The following is a 25,196-nucleotide window of genomic DNA, read 5'->3' as shown; positions in this document are numbered from 1 at the left end:
TTATATGATGGACCAATACAAATAGCACATAAGTGATCAATTGAAAGTGATGATTTAAATAATTTTCTACAAAGAAATGTTGAAAAGTTTAGCGTGCGTATTACGACCCTCTGAGTCAGCATCCCATTAACTCTGAGTAGTTTTTCTTTCCCAACTTCAGAGAAGCATCTACACAATGAAATTAATATATAATTCCATAAAATTTCGATAAACCACTGTATAGTGTGATAAAATATAGACTAGATAAAGGGGTATACTTTCTGCACGGTACTGACAAGAACCCTTACAGTGTCATTGTGTTCTAAAAAAAGGTAATATTTTAAGTTTTATACATTACCATTCAAATGCATTTGTATGATATTCATAAAAAGCTATATAATGGAAGTTTTAGGACTAAATGAATTCACCTGACGATATTTTGTCTGTGTTTTTCTGTGTTGTAGCATGTGATCCAGAAATGTGTGTTGGTTAGTTGATACCATTTGTCAAAGAAAATTATAATTATAAAGAGTTTTCATCTTTGACCATCACAAAAAGAACAGACATTTTCTTCTGTCGTTGTTTTTTCTAAGTGAGCACTGGCGCTTGTTTGAAAGTCTAATTCTGACCCTGGATATGACATACATTTTTTGACTTCTCTGTTTGAATTCTAAAGTACAGCACTTCCAGCATAACAGTTAATTAACCACCCATCAGTCTATGAAGCAGTTATACTGTGCATGCAAATATAGGTTCTCTGAAAAAGTGAAAGAATTAGACTTTACAATGACACTCAACTACTTCCTGCACCCCAGGCAAGCATTCCTGCTTCTTCTTTCATGCATGCTAATGTATGTAGAACCTGCTATGACAAAGTCAGGATCTCTCCAATTAAACAGTGGAAGCATAATTAAGTCAAGGTACTTGATCATTTTAGCCCAAAAAAACTCAACAAGCATCCGCACACGTACTCAGTCACACGGCGGTATGTCTCGCATCAAAGCAAAATGAGCTTAGTGCTTTGATGTAGGTGGTCAGAGTTGCTGTTAAACTCTATCACCATCACATGTCTGCAAGGTAATTGGATTTGATTTATTAATCCATATGCAGACATTTTGAAAAAAAAAAAAAGGAAAAACGACCTACGCTTTGAGTTTATTGAGTTTAAATATAAGATATTGTGGAGCTAGCAGTGAGGGATGTTGCTGGTCTGCAGAGTGAAAGAGTATTGCATCACTTTTAAATATACGACTTCAGCACAACATAATATGTAATTTAATGCATGTATTTTGACTATGGAATCTAATAAAATATCTCTTTTTGCTAATGTGACATTGATATAATTTTAAGTAGTGTCATCATCAGATAACAAAAAAAAATAGCTAGGATGTTTAGGTACATCTTACAAATGAATGTGCCTAAAAAGCATTAAGCTTCTGGTGCTGCCCTGACCTGTATTAAACGCTTCTAGAAAATCCTATTCATGCTAGAAAAATGAGCTCTGCTCCTTCTGAGGAAAAAAACTATCCCAGAAGTGTATTGATGGCAATATAAAAAAAGCAAAACAAAACATGTGGTTGGGGTGAAACTTGCTGAATATTTATGATGGTATATGTGTATAACTGAGTGTGTAAGTATTGTGCTGACCATTTGCAAAATAGAGAAAATCTATGATTATTTCATATTTTTCATCCAATGTATGAATCCAAGATATCAACTCCAGAAAAAAAAACCTTAAATGTTGTCAAGTAAGCCAAAACATGCCACCAACATGAACCGATTTAAATATACCTAAAGATATTGCATGGAAGCAATGCAAAACAGTGAAGTGTGACGGCATAAAAACCAACAATTTTAGTCTGACGGCATAAAAAGACAAATAAAAGGCACCACAGAAGTCATCCAGAAAGTTCAAGACGGTCTGATTACTGTCTATCTGTTCAAATGACAGGAACAAATTTTTTATTAATGTTTAGCTGCAAAGAATGGACAGAAGTAATGCAATTTATAAAATTTTTGTTTAATGCCTTTTAAATTCTTTTTTAATTTTTTTTTTATTTATGCTTTAACATGAGGTACAATGTAACGGCAATGCAATAGTTATATGCCTTTTAAATTCTGACTTATTTTGAATATTATCAGTCTTGATGCTAAAAAGCAGCATAGTATATAAAGACAATTTTCATTTTTTATCAAGAAATGTCACTTTGGCCTGTTTGTGCTTTTATAAAGACTGTTGTGGATTACACTCCAAATCTCCAAGATGCTCTTTTCTTTTCACAACAAACTGACATTACTATTCCTCTGGGTTAGTTATCATATAAGAAGCCCGAGTGACAGATAACATGACTGCAAAAGCATTGTGGTTTGAAGAAAATGTCTTTGCATTTCAGAGATTTCAAGTTCCACATCTGGTTGGACGAAATAATCATTTCTACCTTTCACAATGAATAATGCACTTTTCTACTTTGCAATTCACTATTGAAAATGAGACATGAAAGACTGCCTTTGATGCATTTAGTGTGCTTTAGACCTGCTATTTTGTTATACACTTCAAGCAGCTGTTCACATTTGAAGTGCAAATTTGGATTCATGCACAGGATGTCTGGATAATCTGAGTTTCCAGATTTAGCAATTTAATGTTTATCTCACCCGTATCTGACATCCTGGTATGAGTCCGCGTAAAGATAGAGTGATGTATAAAGTCTGACAGGGGGGAAACCAACTCAGTGGGAGCTATTCTTCCACTGCTACCCCCCACCTTTAGTTGGATCCATATTCCCTGTGCTGTGGTCTGACCTGCAGCACACATCCCCCTTTCCTTCTCTCAACATCTTATCAAAGCTTTGGCAGACTTAGCCCAGCCTGACATCTGAGAGAATGAGACCACAGAGCAACTCCCCAGGGAAAGTACGAGGTTCGGTGACACAAATTCAGCGCTGCTCATGAATACCGTATATCCAAGTTTCACACAATGGCCATTATACAGCAATCAGCAGAGTGTTCTCTTAGACGACATTCAGCTCCTTCCTGTCAAAAATAAATGAGAACATTCAACTAAACCAACACGGATGTGGATGAACTATTCAATTTCTATGCCTTACAGAGGTATTCAGTCCCTTCAACTTTTACCACATTTTCTCATAACTTCATGGTATTTTAGTGGATTTTCATGATAACTTGGAAGAAATTATGTAGTGAAAGAAATCTGATTGTTTGGTTTTAAAGAACAAATAATATTTCCCTTCAGCCTCCTGTATGAGTTAGTTGATACAGTAACTTTTTGTGGTAATAACAGCTGCAAGTTATTTGGGATATATCTCCATCAACAGATATGGAAAAGTTGTCCTTTTTTCACAAAATATCTCCAATTAGCAATTTTCAAGAGGAAAAAAACTCACCACAGCATAAATGCCACCACCATGTTTCACAGTAGGAACTGTGTACTCACAGTGATGTGAACTATCGATCTCATCTGATCAGAACACCTTCTTTATTTTTTTCTATCACTTATTAAAACGGCAACTTGGTTGAACTGAAGTTTGCTTAGAGCGTCAGAGTAAAAGTGTTGAATAGAAATACATGCCACACTGTCAAAACAAAGCAATTTTTACCAATATAGAGCAATATGTAATTCCATAAACTAAAATAACACTGAAATTTAGTTTTCCAGGAAAAAATATGTTTAAGTTTGTTTTGTAATACAAATGTGATAAAATTAGCAGACTCAAGGAACTACTTTGTTTAACTGTTTCTTTTCCCAGCACAATAAACACCAATATTTCTTAGTTGGAAGACAGTGAAATAAAACTTTCATTTGCAATTCTTTGGATAACGGCTGCTACTAATAATAAAATCTTTAGCGCCAAACAATAAAACTAAGCAGCAAATGAGAGCCAGCCCACTTGTTGTGTTTTTATCAAAAGTATTTTCCCCTTCTGCCGGTTATTGTGCAGCCGTTTTTGTTTCCTTTTCACTTTGATTTATGGTGCTGAATTTTCTTCCACTACCTTCCGCAGACTCATCCTGCCTGTGGAACCAGTTCGCTTGCTCCAAGAACAAGTGCATTGCCAAACAGTGGCTGTGCGATGGGGAGAACGACTGCGAGGACGGACTCGACGAGAGTGTGCAGATCTGCGGTTAGTGCCCTTTCAGATGTCATGAGGGCTCTGCTATTAGCATAAAAGGTCACATCTGCCATGTTGCTTGTTGCAGCTTCATGCATTCCAGAGGCAGAACTGGAAATGAGACGGTCTTAATGAGGCAACAAATGAGACCGCAGGCATTTCTGATAATTCGAGTGAGCACTGAGGCAAATAGATTTTTCATCACCAGGACCCAAGAGGCATAGCTATTTCAGTGGGCAAATGAGATGTATGTGTAATGAATTCTACAATAAAACAAAACCAGCCATGATAAAGAGTCAGAAACCACTGCGAACATTGGTGGTGTAATTTCAATGTAATGGAGTGTCATGAAAATATTAATGAAATGGTCCAGAGGTCTCCAAAAGCACAATTCTTGTCAGAAGCATGATGGGCATTGTAGGCACACATGCCTAATTGAACTGCAGTATTTACCTTTGTTTCTCAGGGCAGCTAATTTTTCTCCCTGTCAGTATTTGCCTTTAAGGGCAGTGCTAAGAAAGAGGGGTTAATATTGCTGATGTGCAGAATTCGCTAAATAATTATTATTCATAAAGCACATGCAGTATGTTGTTGGCACTAAACAAAGAACTGCTGCACCGAGAAAATTACAGTTGGTTCATAGGAGAATATACTGTAAGTAAAAAACATTTAGTATATAGTATATCATCTGTTTTGCAAATGTATGCAACTAGTTGTATTTTTAAGGAATGTAAAAAGTTTAAAAACACCATCATTAAGTTAAGCAGTGCTGGCCATGTGCATTGCCCCTCCTTCTCAGTGAAAAATGTTTAAAAAGCTTTAATATATAGTACAGACCAAAAGTTTGGACACACCTTCTAATTCAATGGGTTTTCTTTATTTTTATGACTATTTATAAGGCAAGAAATCCCACTTATTAACCTGACAGGGCACACCTATGAAGTGAAAACCATTTCAGGTGACTACCTCTTGAAGCTCATCAAGAAAATGCAGAGTGTGTGCAAAGCAGTAATCACAGCAAAAGGTTGCTACTTTGAAGAAACTAGAATATAAGGGGTATTTTCAGTTGTTTTACACTTTTTTGTTTAGTGCATATTTCCACATGTGTTATTCATAGTTTTGATGCCTTCAGTGTGAATCTACAATGTCAATAGTCATGAAAATAAAGGAAACTCATTGAATTAAAAGGTGTGTCCAAACTTTTGGTCTGTACTGTACAGTGTATACTGTATATGTTATTGCAGTAGTACTATTTAAATTTAGAAAATTGCAATTATTAATCTCTGTACATTTATCAATTAGTTCAACCAAAAAATAATCCTACTGCCACGTTTATTTTTGAAGTTTCTATAAGAATTATATTACTAGTAATCCACAATTTTTGTTTCCCCACTGTATAAATATGACATGAAAAAGAGGCCAATTTCTATAGACTAAGTGTTGTTTTAACAGCAAGGGCAATAGTAATTTTGCAGCATGTGATTTTGTTGGAAACAATTTCTCTCTAACTTGGGAATTTTCATACATGTACTAAGTGTTCTAAGATAAAAACTTGGTTTTGTGAGATTATTATTTTTACATTTTTTGTGTAAGGATAAAGTAAAGCAATAAAACTTCTGTACATGTTTAATCTTTCTGTAAGTGTTTACCAGAAGTGCTAATAAATAAACAGGTTTCTTTTCTTTGAAGAATCAGGTCTTTTGGTTTTTAGAAGTAGATGATGTGATCTTGTTTTCTTCTCAGGCACAGTAACTTGTGCTCCAGGGTTATTCAGCTGTCCTGGATCATATGCCTGTGTTCCCAAACGCTGGCTTTGTGATGGTGAGAGGGACTGTCCTGATGGAAGTGACGAACTCTCTCCAGCTGGCTGTGGTGAGGTTGCCCCTTTTAGTTCAATACAATATTATTATTTTTATGACATTTCATTATTTAAAGATTAAAGAAAAGGCCCAACTAATTTTAAGCCACAGTGCAAAAAGGATGCATACAGAGAGAATTAGTGGGTAATTGGATAATTAGAGGCTTCTACACAAATACAGCCATCACTTAGTGGCATAACCAGAGTTATTTCTTCTTTGACTCAAACCCCCTTAGCAGGGGAACAACAATTAGAAAAAGCATAAAAGGCAAAACACTAATTTGTAGACATACCCTGTACCATAGCAGGGAAGAAAAGGTTTATCCATTCATTAGAGACTGAATGTTCTTTTTTCGACCATCAGCACCAAACAACACATGTGATGACAACTCGTTTCGATGCCACAACAAAGCGTGCATCCCCCAGCGATTCGTCTGTGACCATGATAACGACTGTGGAGATGGATCTGATGAGTCCGTGGAATGTGGCAAGTAGATTTATCTTGGTCTCTCATGCTCTTCATATTTAACAGTGATAAATGAAAATGGTTCTTTTGAAAATTGCATTCTGCAGGCTGAGCTATTAAACAGCAATGGTGGACAGATTTCTGAATATAACAATGCATGTAGTATTCAGAAACGTCTAAATCTGACCTTTCACCCACAACTTTTAGTTTTTCATTTAGTTAGAAAATAGTCCTTTCTGTTATTTACAGTGTATATAATCCATCATTGCATGTAATGTTTTTGACAGATGAAACAAAAATCAGTTTTCATGCTGTTATTTCATTTAACAAGAAAAACAAATTAAACAAACTTTGCACTTATATACCTGGAACAGGTGAAAAAAGCAGAATAATAGGCCAAACCCAGAAGCTACAACAGAATAAGTAAACCCAATGTAATGTTTTAGTCACATATCTCCATATACACATTCCATTGATGAAATACTCTAAGTAGTGTCTGACCAGTCACATCCAATTAACAAAAAGTACACAAAAAATTCTAAGATACTCGAGAGAAATCTCTTCACTTTATTTTGTAAGCTGAAATATTAAAATCAGTATTTGGAAAGGTCACTCGCTTCATTATGTAAATATAAAAAAATAACACAGAAATAAACCTAATGTAAAGTAGAAAGTTGCAAATAATCTTTCCATAAACGTTCATATTACAGAAACATAATTCAACATCTAATAGGAAAAAAAACACTATTTCCTCGCTTCTTGAATTTATTTAGACTGGTACATAGTGTCTTGTTTCTCATTAATCCTTTAGTCTTTACCTCACGTTGTCAGAAAGGCACTGTGTAAGTAATGTCTTAATTCTACAAGTCTGTTTATGATCTGATCTAACTTTATTTTTTTAAAGTTCTAAATAAAAGAAAACAACTTTCAATAATGGCAGCATTGACTCAATAAAATCTCCTTCAAGATTTCTAAAATGAGAAGACTGCATGTTTCTTGTGTATTGCAGCTGGTTTGTTATACTATCAATACATTGATACATTGACAAGAGACACATTGGTATCAATGTTTGTGAACATGCTGACACCCAAGTTTTATTTAGGCACATACTGTTATGGAGTACCTCATGTGGAGGGAATTCTCTGTTGCAGCTTTGATTTACGATGACTGACCAAGGAAACGCATGTTTATTCTTGAAATGTTGGCTGCTGCAGCTGTGAATGCCATTATACTTCCAGATGGCTTGAATTGTTGATCAGCATTGATTCCATTTACACTCTGACAGTGCCTCATTATGCTATCAGCAGTGGTCATGCAAATCTTTCTTCTGTAAATCTGTTTAACATAATTGACACTTAACTCTGCAAAAGGTTCCAACCAAACTGAAAGCTCTGAAACTGACATGTCCGAGTGTAACTTGATGAGATAGTGGCTCACTTTCTTTTTTTAGTCTATCGCTCCTGTGGATCTGGGGAGTTTCGCTGCGGGGACGGCCGCTGTCTTCTCAGCTCTCAGTGGGAGTGTGACGGCTATGCGGACTGTCCCGATCACTCAGATGAACTGCCGCTGAACCTCAAATGTCTTGCTGCAGGTAAGGCTGCTGTTTGGCTCTCTGTAAGAATCTCTTCATCAGTGTCACCAGCAGCATCACTCGCCAAGGAAACTGGTGGATTTATATGGAGGAAACAAAAAGGCCTCTGACTTTCTGAGTTTAATTTATTGCCTATTATCCAATGTGAGGGCAATGCCTTTTATGAGCTTTCATGGGTGATCACAGGGTGTTGTGATAGTTTTTCTTTGTTCTCTTCAGGAAGCTTGTGTAATGGCTCCTTCTTCATGTGCTCCAATGGCCGCTGCATATCTCAGGGGAATCTGTGTGATGGGAAAGATGACTGTGGAGATGGATCAGATGAGAGGAACTGCAATGTGAATGAATGTTTGAACCGCAGAGTCAGTGGGTGCACACAGGATTGCCAGGATCTCACTGTGGGCTACAAGGTAAGTTAACAGAGAACTTATAACACTGCTAGACAATATCTTTCTAAAGTATTCATCACCCCTAAACAGTTTTACATTTAATCATGTTACAACGACAAACCTCAGTAAATTTCATCAAAGGTGGATTCAAACCAGCCCTGATTAGTTCGCTTTAGTTGAACTCTAGTTCATTTGCCTAGAAAGTCCATTTCATTTAGTGAGGTGCTAATCTGCAATCAAACTCTGATGAAGACTAAAAAGGGATTCTAGTCCATCTAAAACCAAATCTGGATTCAGCTGAAGTGAACTGTTTCTTGTGTGGTTTGACTGCATGTGAATGCCAAGCGGACTGGAAAATAAATACAACCAAACCAAATGACTACGTTTGTTTTGGAAATGGCCATCAACTGTTTTTCCAGCGACAAAAAATAAATCTTAAAACCACTAAAATCTGACACCATTCCTTTTTTGTTTTTATTTTGTGAAGAAGGAAGTGGCTCCCGGTGTCTTCATCAGAGGTTTTTTATGTTGTCCTTCAGTGGTTTTTGGTGCAGCGCCGCCACAGGTGTGAAGGTGAACATGTCAACAGGGTTTGGTGCGTTTGCAGTATGAAAGTGAACTGCACCAACTGAAAATGTAACAAATGTTTATCTGTCCTTCACATAAAGTCCAAATAAAAGTCTGAGGAAAAGGTTTGAGGGGTGTGAATACTTTTGCAAGACACTGATTGAAAATACATTACCTATCCACATCTATACTTAAACAAACTACGTAACTCAAGTTAAGTAAAAGTAAACATGGTAAGAAACAAATATCATGTGTCAATATCTGTTAATAATATAAAATCTGGCAGCTCAGTTAATGAGTCACAGCACAGCTATTACATATCTCAACATTTTACCTGTGACTTACATTCCAATAGTCAGCTAAATCACTACAGTGCAAAATGTTAATTAAAAAACTTCCCTGACCTGCAGTGCTGAGCTGCAGCAGCAACATTTCTAATTCACTAGCAGGTGTAATGCGGGGCTCATATCAGTAGTGGTGTGGACATGAATGATTAATGACTGATAATAAATCAAGCCTTACTTTGCACATCATTAAACAGATAAAGATGGGTTGAAGTGTACATATATATATATATATATATATATATATATATATATATATATATATATATATATATATATATACACACATAAATGTACACGCTCGCTTTGTAACCTTGAAAGCCGTTAGGTGGAGGTGGGTGGGTTAATGATAAGCAAACAACTGTCTGATCCACCTTGCTTCCTCACTGTGCCATGTTGTTGTTCTGCTTCTGGCAGCACAACAGTGGCATTTTGATATGAGGGCTGGCTCCAGGTCATGGCCACAACCGCTGGAGTGTTTTCGTGGTCATCCTGGTTGTCAGATTGTGGCAGTTTTAACCATTCATTCCTGAATTTTATTGTTATGTCCCTCTGCGGGTTAGTGTTTACTGCTTCAGAAATTGCCAGAAAGCACAAAAAAAGTGCTTCTAGCTTGTCATGACGGGGGCAGATCTGGACAAAGAGCACATCAATGCAAACCTTTAGCTCATCCATTTGTGGCCTGAACAGGGAGATCAGCAGAAAGGCCATCAAGGCTACAACGCCGCATAAGAAGAGGATTTACAGTTGGTGCAGAACAGCTGATACAAGCACTCTTAAGTTATTTTTGGTTTCTCATTGGTCACTGAGTTGGTCACTGAGGTGAGATTGAGTCTTTGAGCCACAGAGCAGTATGTATAAACAGCTCTGGAAAAAAGTATAAGAGACCACTGCACTGAACCTCATAGAAAACCTCATGGTTATAACACCAAATATTGATTTCTGAACTCTTCCTGAGTTCAAACATTAGTATTGTTGTTTCTAAATGAATATGAACTCTTTTTTTTTTTTTTTTGCATTATTTGAGGTCTGAAAGCACTGCATCTTTTTCTTTAATTTGAAAATTTCTCATGTTCCAGAGATAAATAGTAATTTTTGGCTTGGAATGTCAGAGGAAAGTTGTAAGTAGTTCATATAATAAGAGAACAATGTTCATATTACTCAAAACATGTGCCTATAAAAAGTAAAATCAGACAAACTGATCATTTTAAGTGGTCTCTTAATTGTTTTCCAGAGCTGTATGTGTGCATGTGTGTGTATGTGTCATGCCTTTAATGACATGGTATATTAGCTTTCCTGCTTTGCTGGAATTCTCTGAAACAGCGACTTGCTTAAAGAGAAGATGTGTTCACTTTTCATTTTACACACTGTTTTGAGATCTTAACACCTGTGTAATGTGCTGTGTTAAAATTCCTCAAAAGAGATAGGGTAACATGTGACTTATAACCCATGTCTTTTCAGCTGTTTTTATTGCAGTCAACTCAGTATGTATACACAAAAGCCCTTCAGTTTCTTTCTGGAAGTATCCACAAAGTCCAAACTCCACAAAAAAAGGCTTCACATTCCACAGCCTTGGTGCTCCTGTTTGTGAGAATCAATATCCTCCAGTCATGAAACGAGAGGGACTATTAAAAGGTACTGATTGGAACACCTCAGTGTTCGATTCGAGGTCTATTGCTGTATCATGTCAGCAATACATATACAGGAGCTGATCTTTTCAAGTCTCTGGAGGTTAAGATCAAAAAAATGTAAAATAAATTCTAAAACTGACTGGTAGCTGGTCTGTTTAAATTCAGTTTCTCCTGGGGCCCTGGGGCTAGAAGAGAACCTGAAGCAGTTGCAAAATTAATTTATGCCTCAGGCCACCCGGCAGACACACATGAAGAAATTTTAGGACAGATCCAGAGATTTCCACCAATATAATCAATCTCATAATATAATAGGGAGTCATTGTTTAATAGATCCACCACTTTGGTTCCCTTCAAAGCATTTAAAGAAACTATTTGAATAGCCTTTTATTTCACTAAAGTGACTTAACCCTCTATGGCATGGCGTTGCCCTCAGGCAACAAACCACATAGCTGTACCTCACATTGCTCCTTTATTTTATTTTTTGGGGGGCATGATTTTTGACATATTTTTGTCCAAAAAATAGTTCTTTTATGAATATAGTTTTTGTTTGATTTGTATTTCATTTCTCATAATCAGTGTAGACAATCTTGGTGTTCTAGACCAATGTTACCCTGAGGCAACAAACCCAAATCTGGTTCCAGGAGGTGTCAGAGTCCGATTTTATGATTGACATGTAATTAGGGACCACCAAGCTCCCAAAGAATGCAGGAAAATATTTCTTCCCCACAAAAATAAAAAGTCATGCCATAGAGGGTTAAGAGAACGCCCTCTTGATAAAATGGCTGTTTTACATCAATACTTTTGGAAGGGCAGAAAGTTTAGGTGGATGTAAAATTTGATTGCATTAGAACTATAACATGTTTATCACACTTTTTCTTTCAATATTATTTACTGGAACAGGATGGTTGGGAAATAGACATCTTTTGGCATATACTGTAATACAGATTTAATGTTGACTTGTAGGTTATGGTTTATCATGTTTTGTTGTCTTTTTCCCCCTGAGGGGAAAACAAAACAAAAATGTCCCTATGAAGTTTTCTTTTGTCTTAAGTGCCAGTTTGCCTGATTGAAGGTCTCTTTCCCATTTGATTGACTTTGAATCAATAAAGATTTGAATGTTGAAGCAACACTCATTGAGATTTGGTGTTAAGATGTTTTCTTGTTTTCAAAATAAAAAATATATCTTCCTTCGAGCTTAGCTTGCTTTCTAAAACTACAAGCTTCTTTACGATTTTATCACTTACATTTTTGTAACATCTTTGCTTTGTTCTTATCGGATGGTGTTAGAGTAAATGTGTTTCAGAGTAGAATATTGTCTTGCAAGTGAACCTTAAATAAAAAAGGGAAAGGGAAAGCCAATAAAGAATAAAAAAGGGAAAAAAATTCTGGTGAGTCAACTTTACCTTATTTACTGCTTGAGGAAGGAGATTTAAATGGCCACTAAATTTGTAGACATTACTGTTAATAGCAAAGCAGAAAATAATAGAAGGAAGAGTTATTTTCTTTTCACATGAAGGTTATAGAGAAATAAGTCAGAACTTAAAACGCTGATAGTTTTAAGTTATTCTTATTTTTAGTTTCATTACATTCTTATATGTTTTCATTATATTTTTCTATATCTCCAAGCAATATTTTTTTATGTTTTTCATGTTTTTTTAATGATCAGTGTAAATGCTGGCCTGGTTTCCACCTGAAAGATGATGGGAAGACTTGTGTGGATGTTGATGAATGCTCCACTACCCTCCCTTGTAGCCAGCGCTGCATCAACACCTATGGGTCCTACAGGTGCCTCTGTGTGGACGGTTATGAGCCTGTGGATCGCAACCCAAACACATGCAAAGCTATATCAGGTCAGCTTGATTGTGGTTTTCTCAATTTGAAGCATTATCTCACATAACAGTACAAGTCCCTTAATGCTATGCATTCTGTATTTCAGCCGAGGAGCCCTTTCTCATCATGGCAGACCACCATGAGATCCGCAAACTGAGTGTGGATGGTTCAAATTACACCATCTTAAAACAGGTAATCTCAACCTATTCAAAGTCACAGTGTTCGTAAAAAGCTTTGATCTGTGTCTGTCAGCTTGTGAGAGTGTCTTAGGCAGAATAATTGTGAAAAATATTAGTATTTATTCAGTATTGGGCATTGTACTGTAGTGACCTTTAGCATTTGCATATTGGAAGCTTTATTTTAAACATTGTAGATGCAGATTTTATACGTACAATAAATTACACTTGTTGCTTTAATGGTTACAGCTTCTGAAGAGGTTATATGCCAGATACTAACGAATCTGATGATTGTGAGAGCTTTGACACACAGGACTCTAATATTAGCTCAAGGAAATTCATGTGCTTTTGTAAAGTTTATTACAACCCTGTTTCTTGCCTGGGTTTTTATTTTGGTGTGACAATCCGTGGCCCGCATTTATCGCTTATTAAAAACTTCCTGGATACACCCCTGTAAGATGTGCTGTGATTTGAAGTTATGCAGCTCAGAAATACAGAGACCTGTTGAAGCTGTACAATGGAAACAGATTTGACTCCTGAATAATTCAGCTCCCATCTGTCACATACAGCCCCTGCTCCAAGACCGACAATACTTCTGCAGACTTTGGTCACAACATTGTCTGACATGTGCAACATCAGCACAATAATTTGTTGCACAGACAGTTTTTGTCATTTGTACAGTTCTTTTGGATTTTCTTTTAATGGCAGTACATTGCCAGGTTAGAGGAGATTCACACTGGTTAACATGCCCAACTGTTTTCACAAATAGGTAAAATAAAAATGTATTTTAAAAATTTGAATAAAACAATTAACACTCAATTAACACTACTTACATACTTTTAACAGGCCTCCCCTGTTAAAGGTATGTAAGAAGCCTCCGCATAAATTCACCTAATGTTGCACAAGCATACTCTTTCACTGAAAGAGGGAAAGAAAATGGATTTTTGAAAAATCCATCCCGTAAGAAAGGAAATGAGATCATTCCCATTTGAGAATCATTGAACATTCTTTGCATGTATTTGTGCAACTGCACTGACATCTGACTTTTTTCTAAGACTTTGTACATGCTTAAGTTGACTAATGTACACTGCTCAAAAAAATAAAGGGATCAAAACTATGAATAACACATGTGGAAATATGCACTAAACAAAAAAGTGTAAAACAACTGAAAATACCCCTTATATTCTAGTTTCTTCAAAGTAGCAACCTTTTGCTGTGATTACTGCTTTGCACACACTCTGCATTTTCTTGATGAGCTTCAAGAGGTAGTCACCTGAAATGGTTTTCACTTCATAGGTGTGCCCTGTCAGGTTAATAAGTGGGATTTCTTGCCTTATAAATAGTCATGAAAATAAAGAAAACCTATTGAATTAGAAAGGTGTGTCCAAACTTTTGGTCTGTACTGTATATATGAAAGGACATTACCTTTCATACAGATTAATAATTGCTTTCACATACATTTTGAAGAAAGAGATATTTATGTGAAAAATAATATGTAATGAAATAATATGAAATCACATTGAATGATCATGCAGCTTCAGGGTTTGGGTTGGGCAATAAAGTTCAGTATTGAAATGTTGCAGGTTTTTTTCTATGAATGTATTGTAAATTGTTGAAAATGTATTCATAAGTTTTCAACTATTTCATGTTTTTGTCATTTTCTAAGAACATCTAGTGGTCTGGTACACTTTAACAAAATCCAGTGTCAATTTTATTCATGTAGCACTTTCACTTGGTTCTGAATAACAAGAGTCACGAAAATAAGTTGATAAGAGCAATGAAAATACCAAAAAAAAAAAATTATATTAATTGGAATGTTTTAAAGACATTAGTGAAGAGAACCCAGCTGTATGTGTTTTTCTGTCATTATAAATATAGCTGATCTGAAACACTAGACAGGTATTGTTGTGTATAGGTTCAAAGAAGGGTTCAGTTTTAAAATAATAAGCTGAGCTTTGGAAGTCTCACAGTGCTCAATTCAAGCCTTGTTCAGAAAATTTAAAACAACTTCAAACCTACTATAACATGGCTGTCCACCTAAACTATCAGCCTGGGTAAGAAAGATCTTGAGGATGCATTTCTACAGCAGGCATAGGTCAGCTGTTTAGAACAGACTCAAGAAGAGATTAGCTCATTTTCAAAACTTTGTATAATTACACTTTCACTTGAAGGTTTTGGTTGTTAGGTGATGAAATGTGAAGGTGTTTAATCAAATTATCTGACCTGCAGCATAATTTTAATGAGATAAAAATAGAAAACAAATACTTTAGTTTTTCTTGTTTTCTTTTTATATTGAAGCTCAGTTAAAGGGTCTCAATCCCTCTTCATGCTATCCTCCAGGTAGATTAATAAAATATACCGTTCAATTTTAGAAGTACAAGAGAAAGGTGGATTTCATCTCTGTAACAGATACGTGGAGTACAGAAATGTTCCCTCAGGACCTTTTGGGACCTGTCTATGAAAGTGTTGATGATCTGATGAAGACATTTCATTGCACCTGTCAGATTGTCTGACATGTGTTCAAGGCTCCTACAGTGTGAGACAGCAGGGGTGGAGGGGCATTTGTTTGGTGTGCGGCACTGTCTGATTGACAGCGGGCTCCTATGAGCTAAACATTGAAGAAAGGTACCTCACTCTGCTCCTTTGATCGGACTTCAGCTTGCTCTCCAGTCAATTTTAAAATTGCTTGTATTACTGAAAGCCTCAAGAGCTATGGGATATCCACCAAAATCAATATTGCCTGTGCTGCACAAAACATATCACATATAAAAAGAACATGAATCTTTTTTTTCTTTTTTTTTACTTTTTAGCAATGCAAATTGAAATCACCTTTTGGTTGAGATGAAAATAAATGTGTTTCTGTTTAATTACCAAATGTTGTGTATTTATGGTGGCAGTTAGAGTGAGAGCCTAATGCTTTCACCCCCCCACAGGGAACTTAGCTTCACCCATTTTAATTCAGATAAATATTCATATACTTTAACATGCAAAGTGTGTTTTCTATTTCTTAGGGCCTCTATAACATCATCCACCTAGATTTTGACTACAAAAAGGAATTCATCTACTGGGTGGATTCAACCAGGCCGAGTGGTCGAAAGATCAACAGAATGCGCCTAAATGGGAGCGACCTTAAGGTAACTGATGAGATAATGCTGCTGTGACTGACTACCATATGTTGCTTGTTTCATTTTGGAGATGCATCGCTGCATTTCCTGTTCCTACTCCCACTTCAATTTTTACCCACCTATCTCAGCTCTGTTTTTGCTCAGTCTAATTATCAGATTTTGCAGTTTAAAAACATTTTCTGCTTTTGAACAACACGTGGTTGAAGTAGCTCATTATCACCGCTCAGCTAAAGATAGGTGTCTTTTATATTTTACACTTTCGACATCATAGATTTTTTTTTATTGCTTCAGGAAAGAGCTTCTTGCTTGCTTAATAGCTCAGATAGAGTGCCTGCAAAGATAACTAATGGCTGTCAGATGAATGTGGCAAGCATCGTGTTACAAATGCGCTCTCAGGTGTTGTCACCAGGTTGGGTAAGGTCGGGGGATCGAAACCCAGATAGAGGAGCTGATGGGACATTAGGATAACACTTTCTGGGTTCCCGTGCCACATCTCATTAGCTTTTGTGTGCTGAGCAATAGGCTTATTTAGCTCTCTTACATCCAGAGTTTTCAGCTTGAGCCACTGACACCACTTAGCAAACTGTCTGAAACACAGATCCATGAACTTATGACATCGGGTTAATTAAAGAGTTACTAGCATGAACAGCCACTCGCACAGGTTTGCTATATGAAGAAAAGCATGAAATATAAAAGATGTATGAATTTTATTTGCAAAGAAGATTATAGTGGTATATAATTAGAAAAATAGTTAGTGGACATTTTTCTTTTCATTTTTTCTTGGACTTCAGCGCATTATTTCAGCCATATAATTTATTTTTTTTTTCCATTTAGCTATATAAACGTCACCTCTGTTCATCCATGATTTCCATTTTCAAATAATCATTTTGCTCCAGAGTTGTGTTTCTAAAGGTAAATAAAGATTTTTGCTGACATGCAATTCTTTTTGTGGCATTAGTTGCCATGAAGTAAATTGGTTTATAAATATGCTCATATTTAACTGCCACCACACTTCTTCATGCTCCACACAGGACCTTGATATGCTGCCACAATGATTAACTAACATGACCTTGCTAAAGAAGGTTGGTGCATGCTAAAAACAGTGTCTTCAACTCTCATACTTTATGCTTCCTGGAGAGCCCAAGGTATGCCAAAGGATCTCACAAACCCCTGCAAATACCCTTCTTTTTTTGTCATTTTGTTTTTTAACATTGTGACGAGGTCATAAGCAGGTATTCTGAAGGTCTTATTATCTTTTCGTTGAAATGGCTTTTTACATGCAGATCACTCAACATCCTTTTTCATATTTATTTTTTGAAAAGTCATATTCAAATGTTGACATTTTCCTATTTTTTTCTGGAGCAGTTATTCTGAACAATAGAAAGTGATAACCTAGATTACTACAAGTAGAATGGTCTTTACGTAAAAAATAGAGCCGGGAATTTAAAGCATTAATTTAATGTGTTTATGTAGTCCAAAGGACCCCACTGTACTTTAGACTACATTTAGTCTTTTGCCTATTCGTGCACTTATTCACACACCAATTGTGGTAAGCTACGTTGTAGCCATAGCTACCCTGGGGCAGACTGACAGGAACGAGGTTACCATACAACCGGACCCCTCTGACCACCACCATTTTTTCTTTTACTGAGAAAATCTTTCATGTGTTCAAAACCTATTTTCTTCACTGCAGCTGGGAAGACTTTTGATTGTAGAGTCTAATTTTAAAGTCATCACTCATTGCTGCTTGACCTTATTAAACTGCTCCCTTCTGCTCCCCATGAGATTAATCAAGTAATGACTTTAGGTGAACTCCTTCTGCTTTGCGAAAATAGCATTTTCAACAAAAACGATCCTAATCCTGAACAAATATCTACTGTTTTTAAAAAGGTTTAGTAGTCCTGGGAGCCTTTATTTGAAGTAGACTAGTTAGGACATAGAGAAGGGGGGGACGACATACAGCAAAAGTCTTAGGGTTGGGAATCAAACCCCAGACTGCTGCATTGAGACTAATAGCCTCTGTATATGGGGCGACCGCTCTACCTCTACACCCCTCGTGCTTCGTAACACATTTCTTTGTAAATATATTTGAAGGGTTGACCTTTTCTTCACAAACTAGCGTTAGAAGCAGGTTTTTATCTCTGACAGTGTTCTGTATGCAAATGCACATTAAAATAAAGCTGAGGCTTTTGGTCTGCAGCCTTAGGTCATTACATCACCCTGCAGTATTCTCAACAACCTTTTTGTCATGCACAAGGCTCATGTTTAGCAGTTACCATGGCAGCACATGACAGCCTCTCAAAACCATTCCGTTTGAAAAGTTAAGAGAGCCCAAAATGCAGTAGAAAAAAAGTATTTTGCTGAACATAGCTTATCATTTAAATGTTTTTTAGTGTTTCAAACTACTTTCACCAAACTTTTTTAATTTCTTTTTTAACAGATTGTCCACAGGACAGCAGTGCCTAGTGCTTTAGCAGTGGATTGGATTGGAAAAAATCTGTACTGGTGTGATGCAGAGAAGAAAACACTAGAAGTGTCAAAAGCGAACGGCCTCTACCCGACTATCCTGATCAGTTCTGGTCTCAAGAACCCCACAGATCTTGCTCTGGATCCCCAGACAGGGTGAGAATATTAAAACTAATTAAAGAGTTTACAATAGCTTACAACTGGACTTTATTCTTAAAAATTACTGATTTTTGAATGGTTCTTAAAGCAAGTTTTTTTACAAATGCATACTATTTTTTGAAAGTATGCAAATAAGTCATAGTTTTATGTCTAATATCTATTTAGTTGGTGGTTACATACATAATCTGTGGAAATGAGAATTTCCTTTTTTATTTAACATGTTAATGTAGAGTCGGTAAACTTTAGGCATTTGTTATTATTTTCAGCATTTTGGTTTTTTTTACTAGCATGTATACTCACATTGTTAATTTTTACCTCCACTGATTTATCTGACTCGTATGTTTTATCACCTTGTTATTTTGAACAGTACTCCATTTTAATGTTGCCTACAGTGACATGCAGCTTTTCTCAATTCTGCAATATTTGTGACTAGGTATGTGTTCTGGGTAGACTGCTGTGAGCCCTCTCAGATTGGACGTATAGGCATGGATGGCCGTGGGCAAATGGTTATTATTGACACAGAGATCTATAGCCCCACTGCTCTCACTATTGATTATACCAACAAGAGGCTTTACTGGGCAGACGACAACCACATTCTGTTTGCCAACATGGATGGCACCCAGAGACGCAAAGGTGAGAAAAAAAATTGGTGTGATAACATATGTTGCACATTTTAAATTTTAAAATTAAGTTTAGACAAATTAAAGGGAGTTCACCTTGATGTTTTACCACTGAGTATGGCAGTGATGGTGATTCATATGCAGTGTTTTGTTTTTTTACATTTTATCATGTTGCAACTACAAACTTTAATGTATTTTCTTAGGAATTATTCTGATAGACCAATTCAAAACTATGAAGTGAAAGTAAAATGATGTGTAATTTTAATAATTTTTCACGTTTTAATGGATAATATTCTGAAAAGTGTGGTGTTTCTATCCAGGCTCCTTTGCTTCTATACCTCTTAATAAATCCAATTGCTTTCTAAAGTCATAGTCTGGGTGTAATTAATCTCAGTGTAAATTCAACTGTTTTGTGAAGCTTGCAAGCTTTTGTTAGACAACATCCAATTGCAATTACAAAGAACAATCAACACACTATTTAGGCCAGGGATAAAGACTACAAATGGTTAAGTTTGGACATTCTTACAGCTTACCATCAACTTGTGATTAGAAAATGAGAAAATATCTGAACAGGCACAACTGCGAGAAAACAAGAAATGCCCATTTTCCTAAATGGACAGACTTAGGAAGAACTGGTTTAATCACACAAACAGCCAAAAGATGTTCTTTACAGCTAGAGGAACAATGGGATGGTTTAGATTAGGAAACTAAAAAACTCCAGTTCTAAACATCTGTTGTTGCATTTTTACATTCATCCTTTCTCTAACACCTAAATCAAATGCTTCTTACTAGGCCGCTGCAGAACTCCATGAAATGGTGACGAGGTAATTTTAAGATAATCTGAGTCAGGTGTGTTGGAGGTTGACTGCATCTAAAAGTTGTGGGATTGTAGCTCTTAAGAAATGGAGTTGAGATTGTTGGTGTAGATCAAATAATAAGCATTGAGTCACAATGACCTAGTCAAAATTTAGACTTGAATCCAATTGATAACCTTTGACGAGATTTAAAAGTTGATGTTTGAAGATACTTTCCATCCATTTCTTACTATGAACTCATTTGAAGAGAAACACTGAGTAAAAATTACTAACTCTAAAAGTGCAAATCTGATGCAGAAGTGGTTCTAGACAATTTTGGAAACCATGTAAAATTTCCTCTTCACTATTTTGCATTGATCTGTCACATAAAACTAATGAATATTGTGGTTGTAACATTCTGAAATGTGAAAGGCACTGTATTTTATTATCATTTAAAATATCAAAAAATATTATTTAACTATCTAAAAACTCTATTTTGAAAATCATGACAGATCTATTATTAAATCTGTTGAACTGCTTTAATCTCCAAGGGATTTTGGATGATATTAACCCTGTTCAGATAGAGAACTTAACATATGACTTCCTTTTTTAGTGTCCTATGACCACATCCAAGGAGTAATGGCACTGACTTTGTTTGAGGACTTTGTGTATTGGACTGATGGGAAGTCCAAATCACTCCGACGTGCTCACAAGACTACAGGCACTCAAGCGATTGAGCTCCTCAACTCCTGGCAAGCCATCAAATCAATCAAGGTCTACCACTCACTTCGGCAGCCTGAAGGTAAATAGTGCATCAAACTCTCATGTTTGTTCCTTAGTTGTTGTTTTTTTCAGCTGGAAGAAAAACATGCCTGATGTCAGACTGTTTGAGCTGTCTTGTATTTGTATTTTGCTGTCCAGTGCCCAAGCACCAGTGCCAGATTGCAAATGGTGGATGCAGCCATTTATGTCTTCTTTCCCCTGGTGGGGAACACAAATGTGCCTGTCCCACAAACTTTTACCTTGCTGCCGACAACAAAACCTGCCTCTCCAACTGCACCTCCAGTCAGGTCAGCTGCTTTCTTCCTCCTTCCCCACCATGTCTACACCTGCTGTGATCATGTTGTTTGCTCCTCTGTTCTGATCAGCACTGTTCCACCTGAAGGCAAATTGCTTCACTTTCATGGGCTTTTTTTTCTGACATGAAGGGTGAAGGAAATGTTTGGGTATTGATTTTAACTCTGGCTTTGAAGAACGTAGAAGTCTAACCAGGCAGTCGAGAATGCATGTTGACTTCAAATTGTGTTCACCCACTCCTCTTCTTTTTTGTCTCTTTTATTCCAACATAGTTTCGCTGTGGGACAGATGAGTGCATCCCTTTCTGGTGGAAGTGTGACACGGTGGATGACTGTGGGGATGGCTCAGACGAACCCCCTGATTGCCGTAAGTGTAATGTTGTAGTTGTAAACCATAAAAACAAAATCTGGGGCAAAAACATGTTGGTTTTTTTCTCTCTATTTTCTTGTTTTGGTTACCTGTTAGTCAGAGCTTTGACCTCTTTTATAATATATGTGCCATTTTTATTTTTAATTGCACACTGGGTTACGCTTAATTTTAAACAGCGGAATTCAAATGTCAGCCTGGGCGTTTTCAGTGTGGTACAGGCCTTTGTGCTCTTCCTCCCTTCATCTGTGACGGAGAGAATGACTGCGGTGACAACACGGATGAGGCTAACTGTGGTAAGTGGATAGTTTACTCTGCTGGAGTACCTGAAAAAATATTCATGTCATTCACTTTTTCACACTTTTTGTTGATGTAAAAGCACAAACATAAGTGTGTTTTATTGGGACTTAATGTGATTGATTATAAAAACAAATAACTAGTTGATTATAGAATAGTAACCTAAAGATTCATACTTACAGAAACACACTTCCTCTTATTACAAATAATATAAGTTCCAAGTTAAGAGGCTCACTGGTAACAAACGTGAACAGGATTGAAAGTAAACATGCATTTAGTCATTTTGTGGTTTTTCTATGGGTGTCATATTAGAAGTTAGACTCTGAAGGAAGTTAAAGAGGCTTAATGGCAAATCCAAAGCTGCATGATGAAAGATAAACTGACAGAAGAGCAAATAGTAAGAGGTTTACTGAAAAAAATACTTGGACATAAATTGAGCAGAGTACAAGCATTGCCCCAGACTCACCATGGGTAAATATAATGGGCAAATAGGGAAAATAACAGGATGCCTCGTAGGTGGATATGAACAGGCCCAGAATAAATGATCTCAGTTGATGAACGATTTGAACTAATATGTAGACCACTCCTACAAGATGCACCGACCGTTCTCCGGATCACCAGTGCTGTGCAATGGCAGAAATCATGAAAATCCAACATTAATCATATTCCACTATTTTCTTATTTTTCTTCTAATCTTATTCTTACAGATCCTAACCCAACTCATTTACATATTGTCAGGTTTTAGTCAGAATTGCAAAGTAATTAGAAGCATATTCAGAGCTTTTTAAAATATTTCTGCCTTACTTTTCTTACATTAAGTATTTAGTGTAGTGATACATGTATTTATGGTGTTTTTTCGTTTTGTTTGATGTTGCTCTCCCGCTTACCGTTTTTCCTCCTAGAGACATACATCTGCCTGTCAGGCCAGTTCAAGTGCACCAGAAAACAGAAATGTATCCCTCTAAACCTGCGCTGCAACGGTCAGGACGACTGTGGTGACGGAGAGGATGAGACAGACTGCCGTGAGAGTTTGCAACATTACTTTTTATTGTCTGAAGTAGCTATTAATAATGCATTGCAATAAGAAGAATTGGATATGTTTGTGCAAGCACTTCAAAAAAACTAAAAATAATATATATAGTGCACAACGTTTTGATGTATGTATATTTTAAATTGTTACAGATCATAAAATAAGCATCCTAATTTAGCATTTTTTTTAAAAAAACCTTTATTTCATGCCTGTACTTGAACTGCATACAACACACCATTAAGATTATGTAGTCCTCATTAGGCATTCTGGAGACAGCTTGTGTTATGGCCTGCTCTTGTGAAAAGGGATTAGAAATTGAATCGCATAGAGGATAAGAGCAGATTTTGTCTGCAGTGATGTAACTCATCAGAATATCACACCCTATTCAAGACTTTTCGCCGGATGCGTTTGTCTTTCCGATGATTACAGAAGGGGTGAGAGCGAGGGAAGGAGATTGCGAGAAAGTCAGGAGGAGAAAAAAGACTTTAATTAAAGTGAAGCTAATTACTTCTGCCCTGCTTAAACTACCAGCATGATTGGATGTGTTTTTGAATGCACTTTTGTAATGAACACTTCGCCATTCAAATTAAAATGCTATTTGAAACAATGTCACGTTATATAAAAAAGAAGCTGCTCCTACCTTGTTGTAATATAGCATGAAAAATGAGGGCAAAGAAGATGTTCGTGAGGCATAATTTGCTTCCTCACTGTGTCTTGCATCGTGGTAGCATTCCATGATGAGTCAGGTCTTTCTACGGAGAAAAAAATTCATCCTGAATGATGAAAGATGTTGCTCTTCTCTTTCTGAATACAGCTGAAAGCACCTGCTCCCCTGACCAGTTCCAGTGTAAGGCATCAATGCACTGCATCTCCAAGCTTTGGGTTTGTGATGAGGACCCTGACTGTGCAGACGGGTCAGATGAGGCTAACTGTGGTGAGTTATGTGACATTAGTTTCCCAGAAAGAACACTCATATGAATCTGCTTAGATTGTGATTAATTTTACCCTTGAATTTATTCTGGTCTGACTCAGAGTGACTCAGTCATGTTACTTGTTCCTCTGGTCCGACTCTCAGCTGAATCTAGATGCCTTCAAGGCCACCTGCTAGCATTGTCAAAGATGTTCTTGCCAGTTAACAACACAAATTAACAATTTCGATACAACTCTTAACTGTGTAGTTACTAAAGAAGCAGTGGTACAATCTCTCAATTATAAAATCACACAATGTTTTGGTGGCTAGAATGGATGTGAGCTGAGTTTAAACTTTCTTTGAACCTGCAGTGAGAGAGTTTGTTACATCATGCGAAAAAGAGCAGCCATCCCTGTAGCGAGAACAGAAATGTAACATTACTGGTTCATTGAACCAACAAGAGGATTAAAATATCAATGAAAATATGTTTTCTAAAACTCATGATACTTTTTTTGTAGATTAAAAGGCTTTCATCAGACTGAAAATTCAGTTCAAATCAGTAACTTCATTAGTTTTAGACTTGCTTCCTGTGTCAGAATCTCTTATAAAGAGATGACACAAAGTAATTGTTAAGTTTAAAATTATTGTTTGTTTTATATGTTTACGACTGTTACTTTTGCTCAGACCTAGCAGTATCATCTGGGCTGGATGAATCAGTTTTTATTTTAACCAGTTTTAAGTATGACCTTTCACCTAAGGCAGAGATGTTGAGCTCATTTTCTTTTTGGGCCATATCAAGATCATAAATCTCCTCAAAGGGCCAGTTGTGGCACAATGTATCTGTAGAACAAACTGTTAAAATTTGATTTAATAGTTGTCTCTGCATTCAATTAGTAGTTTTTCAAGATATTTAATATTGAACATCTTTTAACATTGATGTAATCTGGTATTATACAAATAAAAACTGCTTTGATTTTATCGATTATTTAAAGTCAAAAGGACCCAGGCCTTCAGTAAGACACATAAGGCTTCAAAATTCAGGTAGGGTTACTTTTTCCACATGCAGAGCAATGTAGTTAAATGACTACGTTGGTTGTCAACAACACCACAAGCACAGTGTTTGTATGTTTTAATATTTAAGTGCTGGTTCAGCCTCCCCTGTGCTGCATTTTTGAGAAATTATTTGAGCTGCAACGCTCAAAGTAAGATAAATTATACAACATATTAAAGGGAATTGGAGCGGGATGAAGAAAGTTTAAAGGATCCTGACCATTACAGTTTTCATGAAAAAAATAAAAACTTACCTTCAATAAAACTTGCCTTCAAGACCAGTTTCTTTACAACTTTTACTTTTGCACATGGTTGAGGACAAAACAAGAAAAATTTGATCACCATGG

The 25,196-nt window shown here is 36.4% G+C and overlaps 1 protein-coding gene across 2 annotated transcripts in view; it reads left to right on the top strand.

Moving 5' to 3' along the window:
• lrp1b (LDL receptor related protein 1B) overlaps positions 1-25,196 on the top strand; it is a 320,393-nt gene that overhangs the window by 247,670 nt on the left and 47,527 nt on the right. For both annotated transcript variants that reach the window (XM_023337136.1, XM_023337135.1), the window contains exons 51-66: positions 3,999-4,118; positions 5,850-5,978; positions 6,329-6,451; positions 7,881-8,021; positions 8,241-8,428; positions 12,616-12,799; positions 12,886-12,971; positions 15,967-16,089; positions 18,521-18,702; positions 19,139-19,338; positions 20,733-20,921; positions 21,041-21,189; positions 21,469-21,562; positions 21,742-21,858; positions 22,762-22,881; positions 23,704-23,823. In XM_023337136.1, the coding sequence (XP_023192904.1) occupies positions 3,999-4,118; positions 5,850-5,978; positions 6,329-6,451; positions 7,881-8,021; positions 8,241-8,428; positions 12,616-12,799; positions 12,886-12,971; positions 15,967-16,089; positions 18,521-18,702; positions 19,139-19,338; positions 20,733-20,921; positions 21,041-21,189; positions 21,469-21,562; positions 21,742-21,858; positions 22,762-22,881; positions 23,704-23,823 (2,265 nt within the window). The remainder of the gene's footprint in view (positions 1-3,998; positions 4,119-5,849; positions 5,979-6,328; positions 6,452-7,880; positions 8,022-8,240; positions 8,429-12,615; positions 12,800-12,885; positions 12,972-15,966; positions 16,090-18,520; positions 18,703-19,138; positions 19,339-20,732; positions 20,922-21,040; positions 21,190-21,468; positions 21,563-21,741; positions 21,859-22,761; positions 22,882-23,703; positions 23,824-25,196) is intronic.

Source organism: Xiphophorus maculatus, chromosome 7 (genome assembly GCF_002775205.1).
Source record: "Xiphophorus maculatus strain JP 163 A chromosome 7, X_maculatus-5.0-male, whole genome shotgun sequence".
Taxonomy (NCBI): domain Eukaryota; kingdom Metazoa; phylum Chordata; class Actinopteri; order Cyprinodontiformes; family Poeciliidae; genus Xiphophorus; species Xiphophorus maculatus.
The sequence above is the reverse complement of the archived record's forward strand: the minus strand, read 5'-3'. Positions and strand labels throughout refer to the sequence as shown.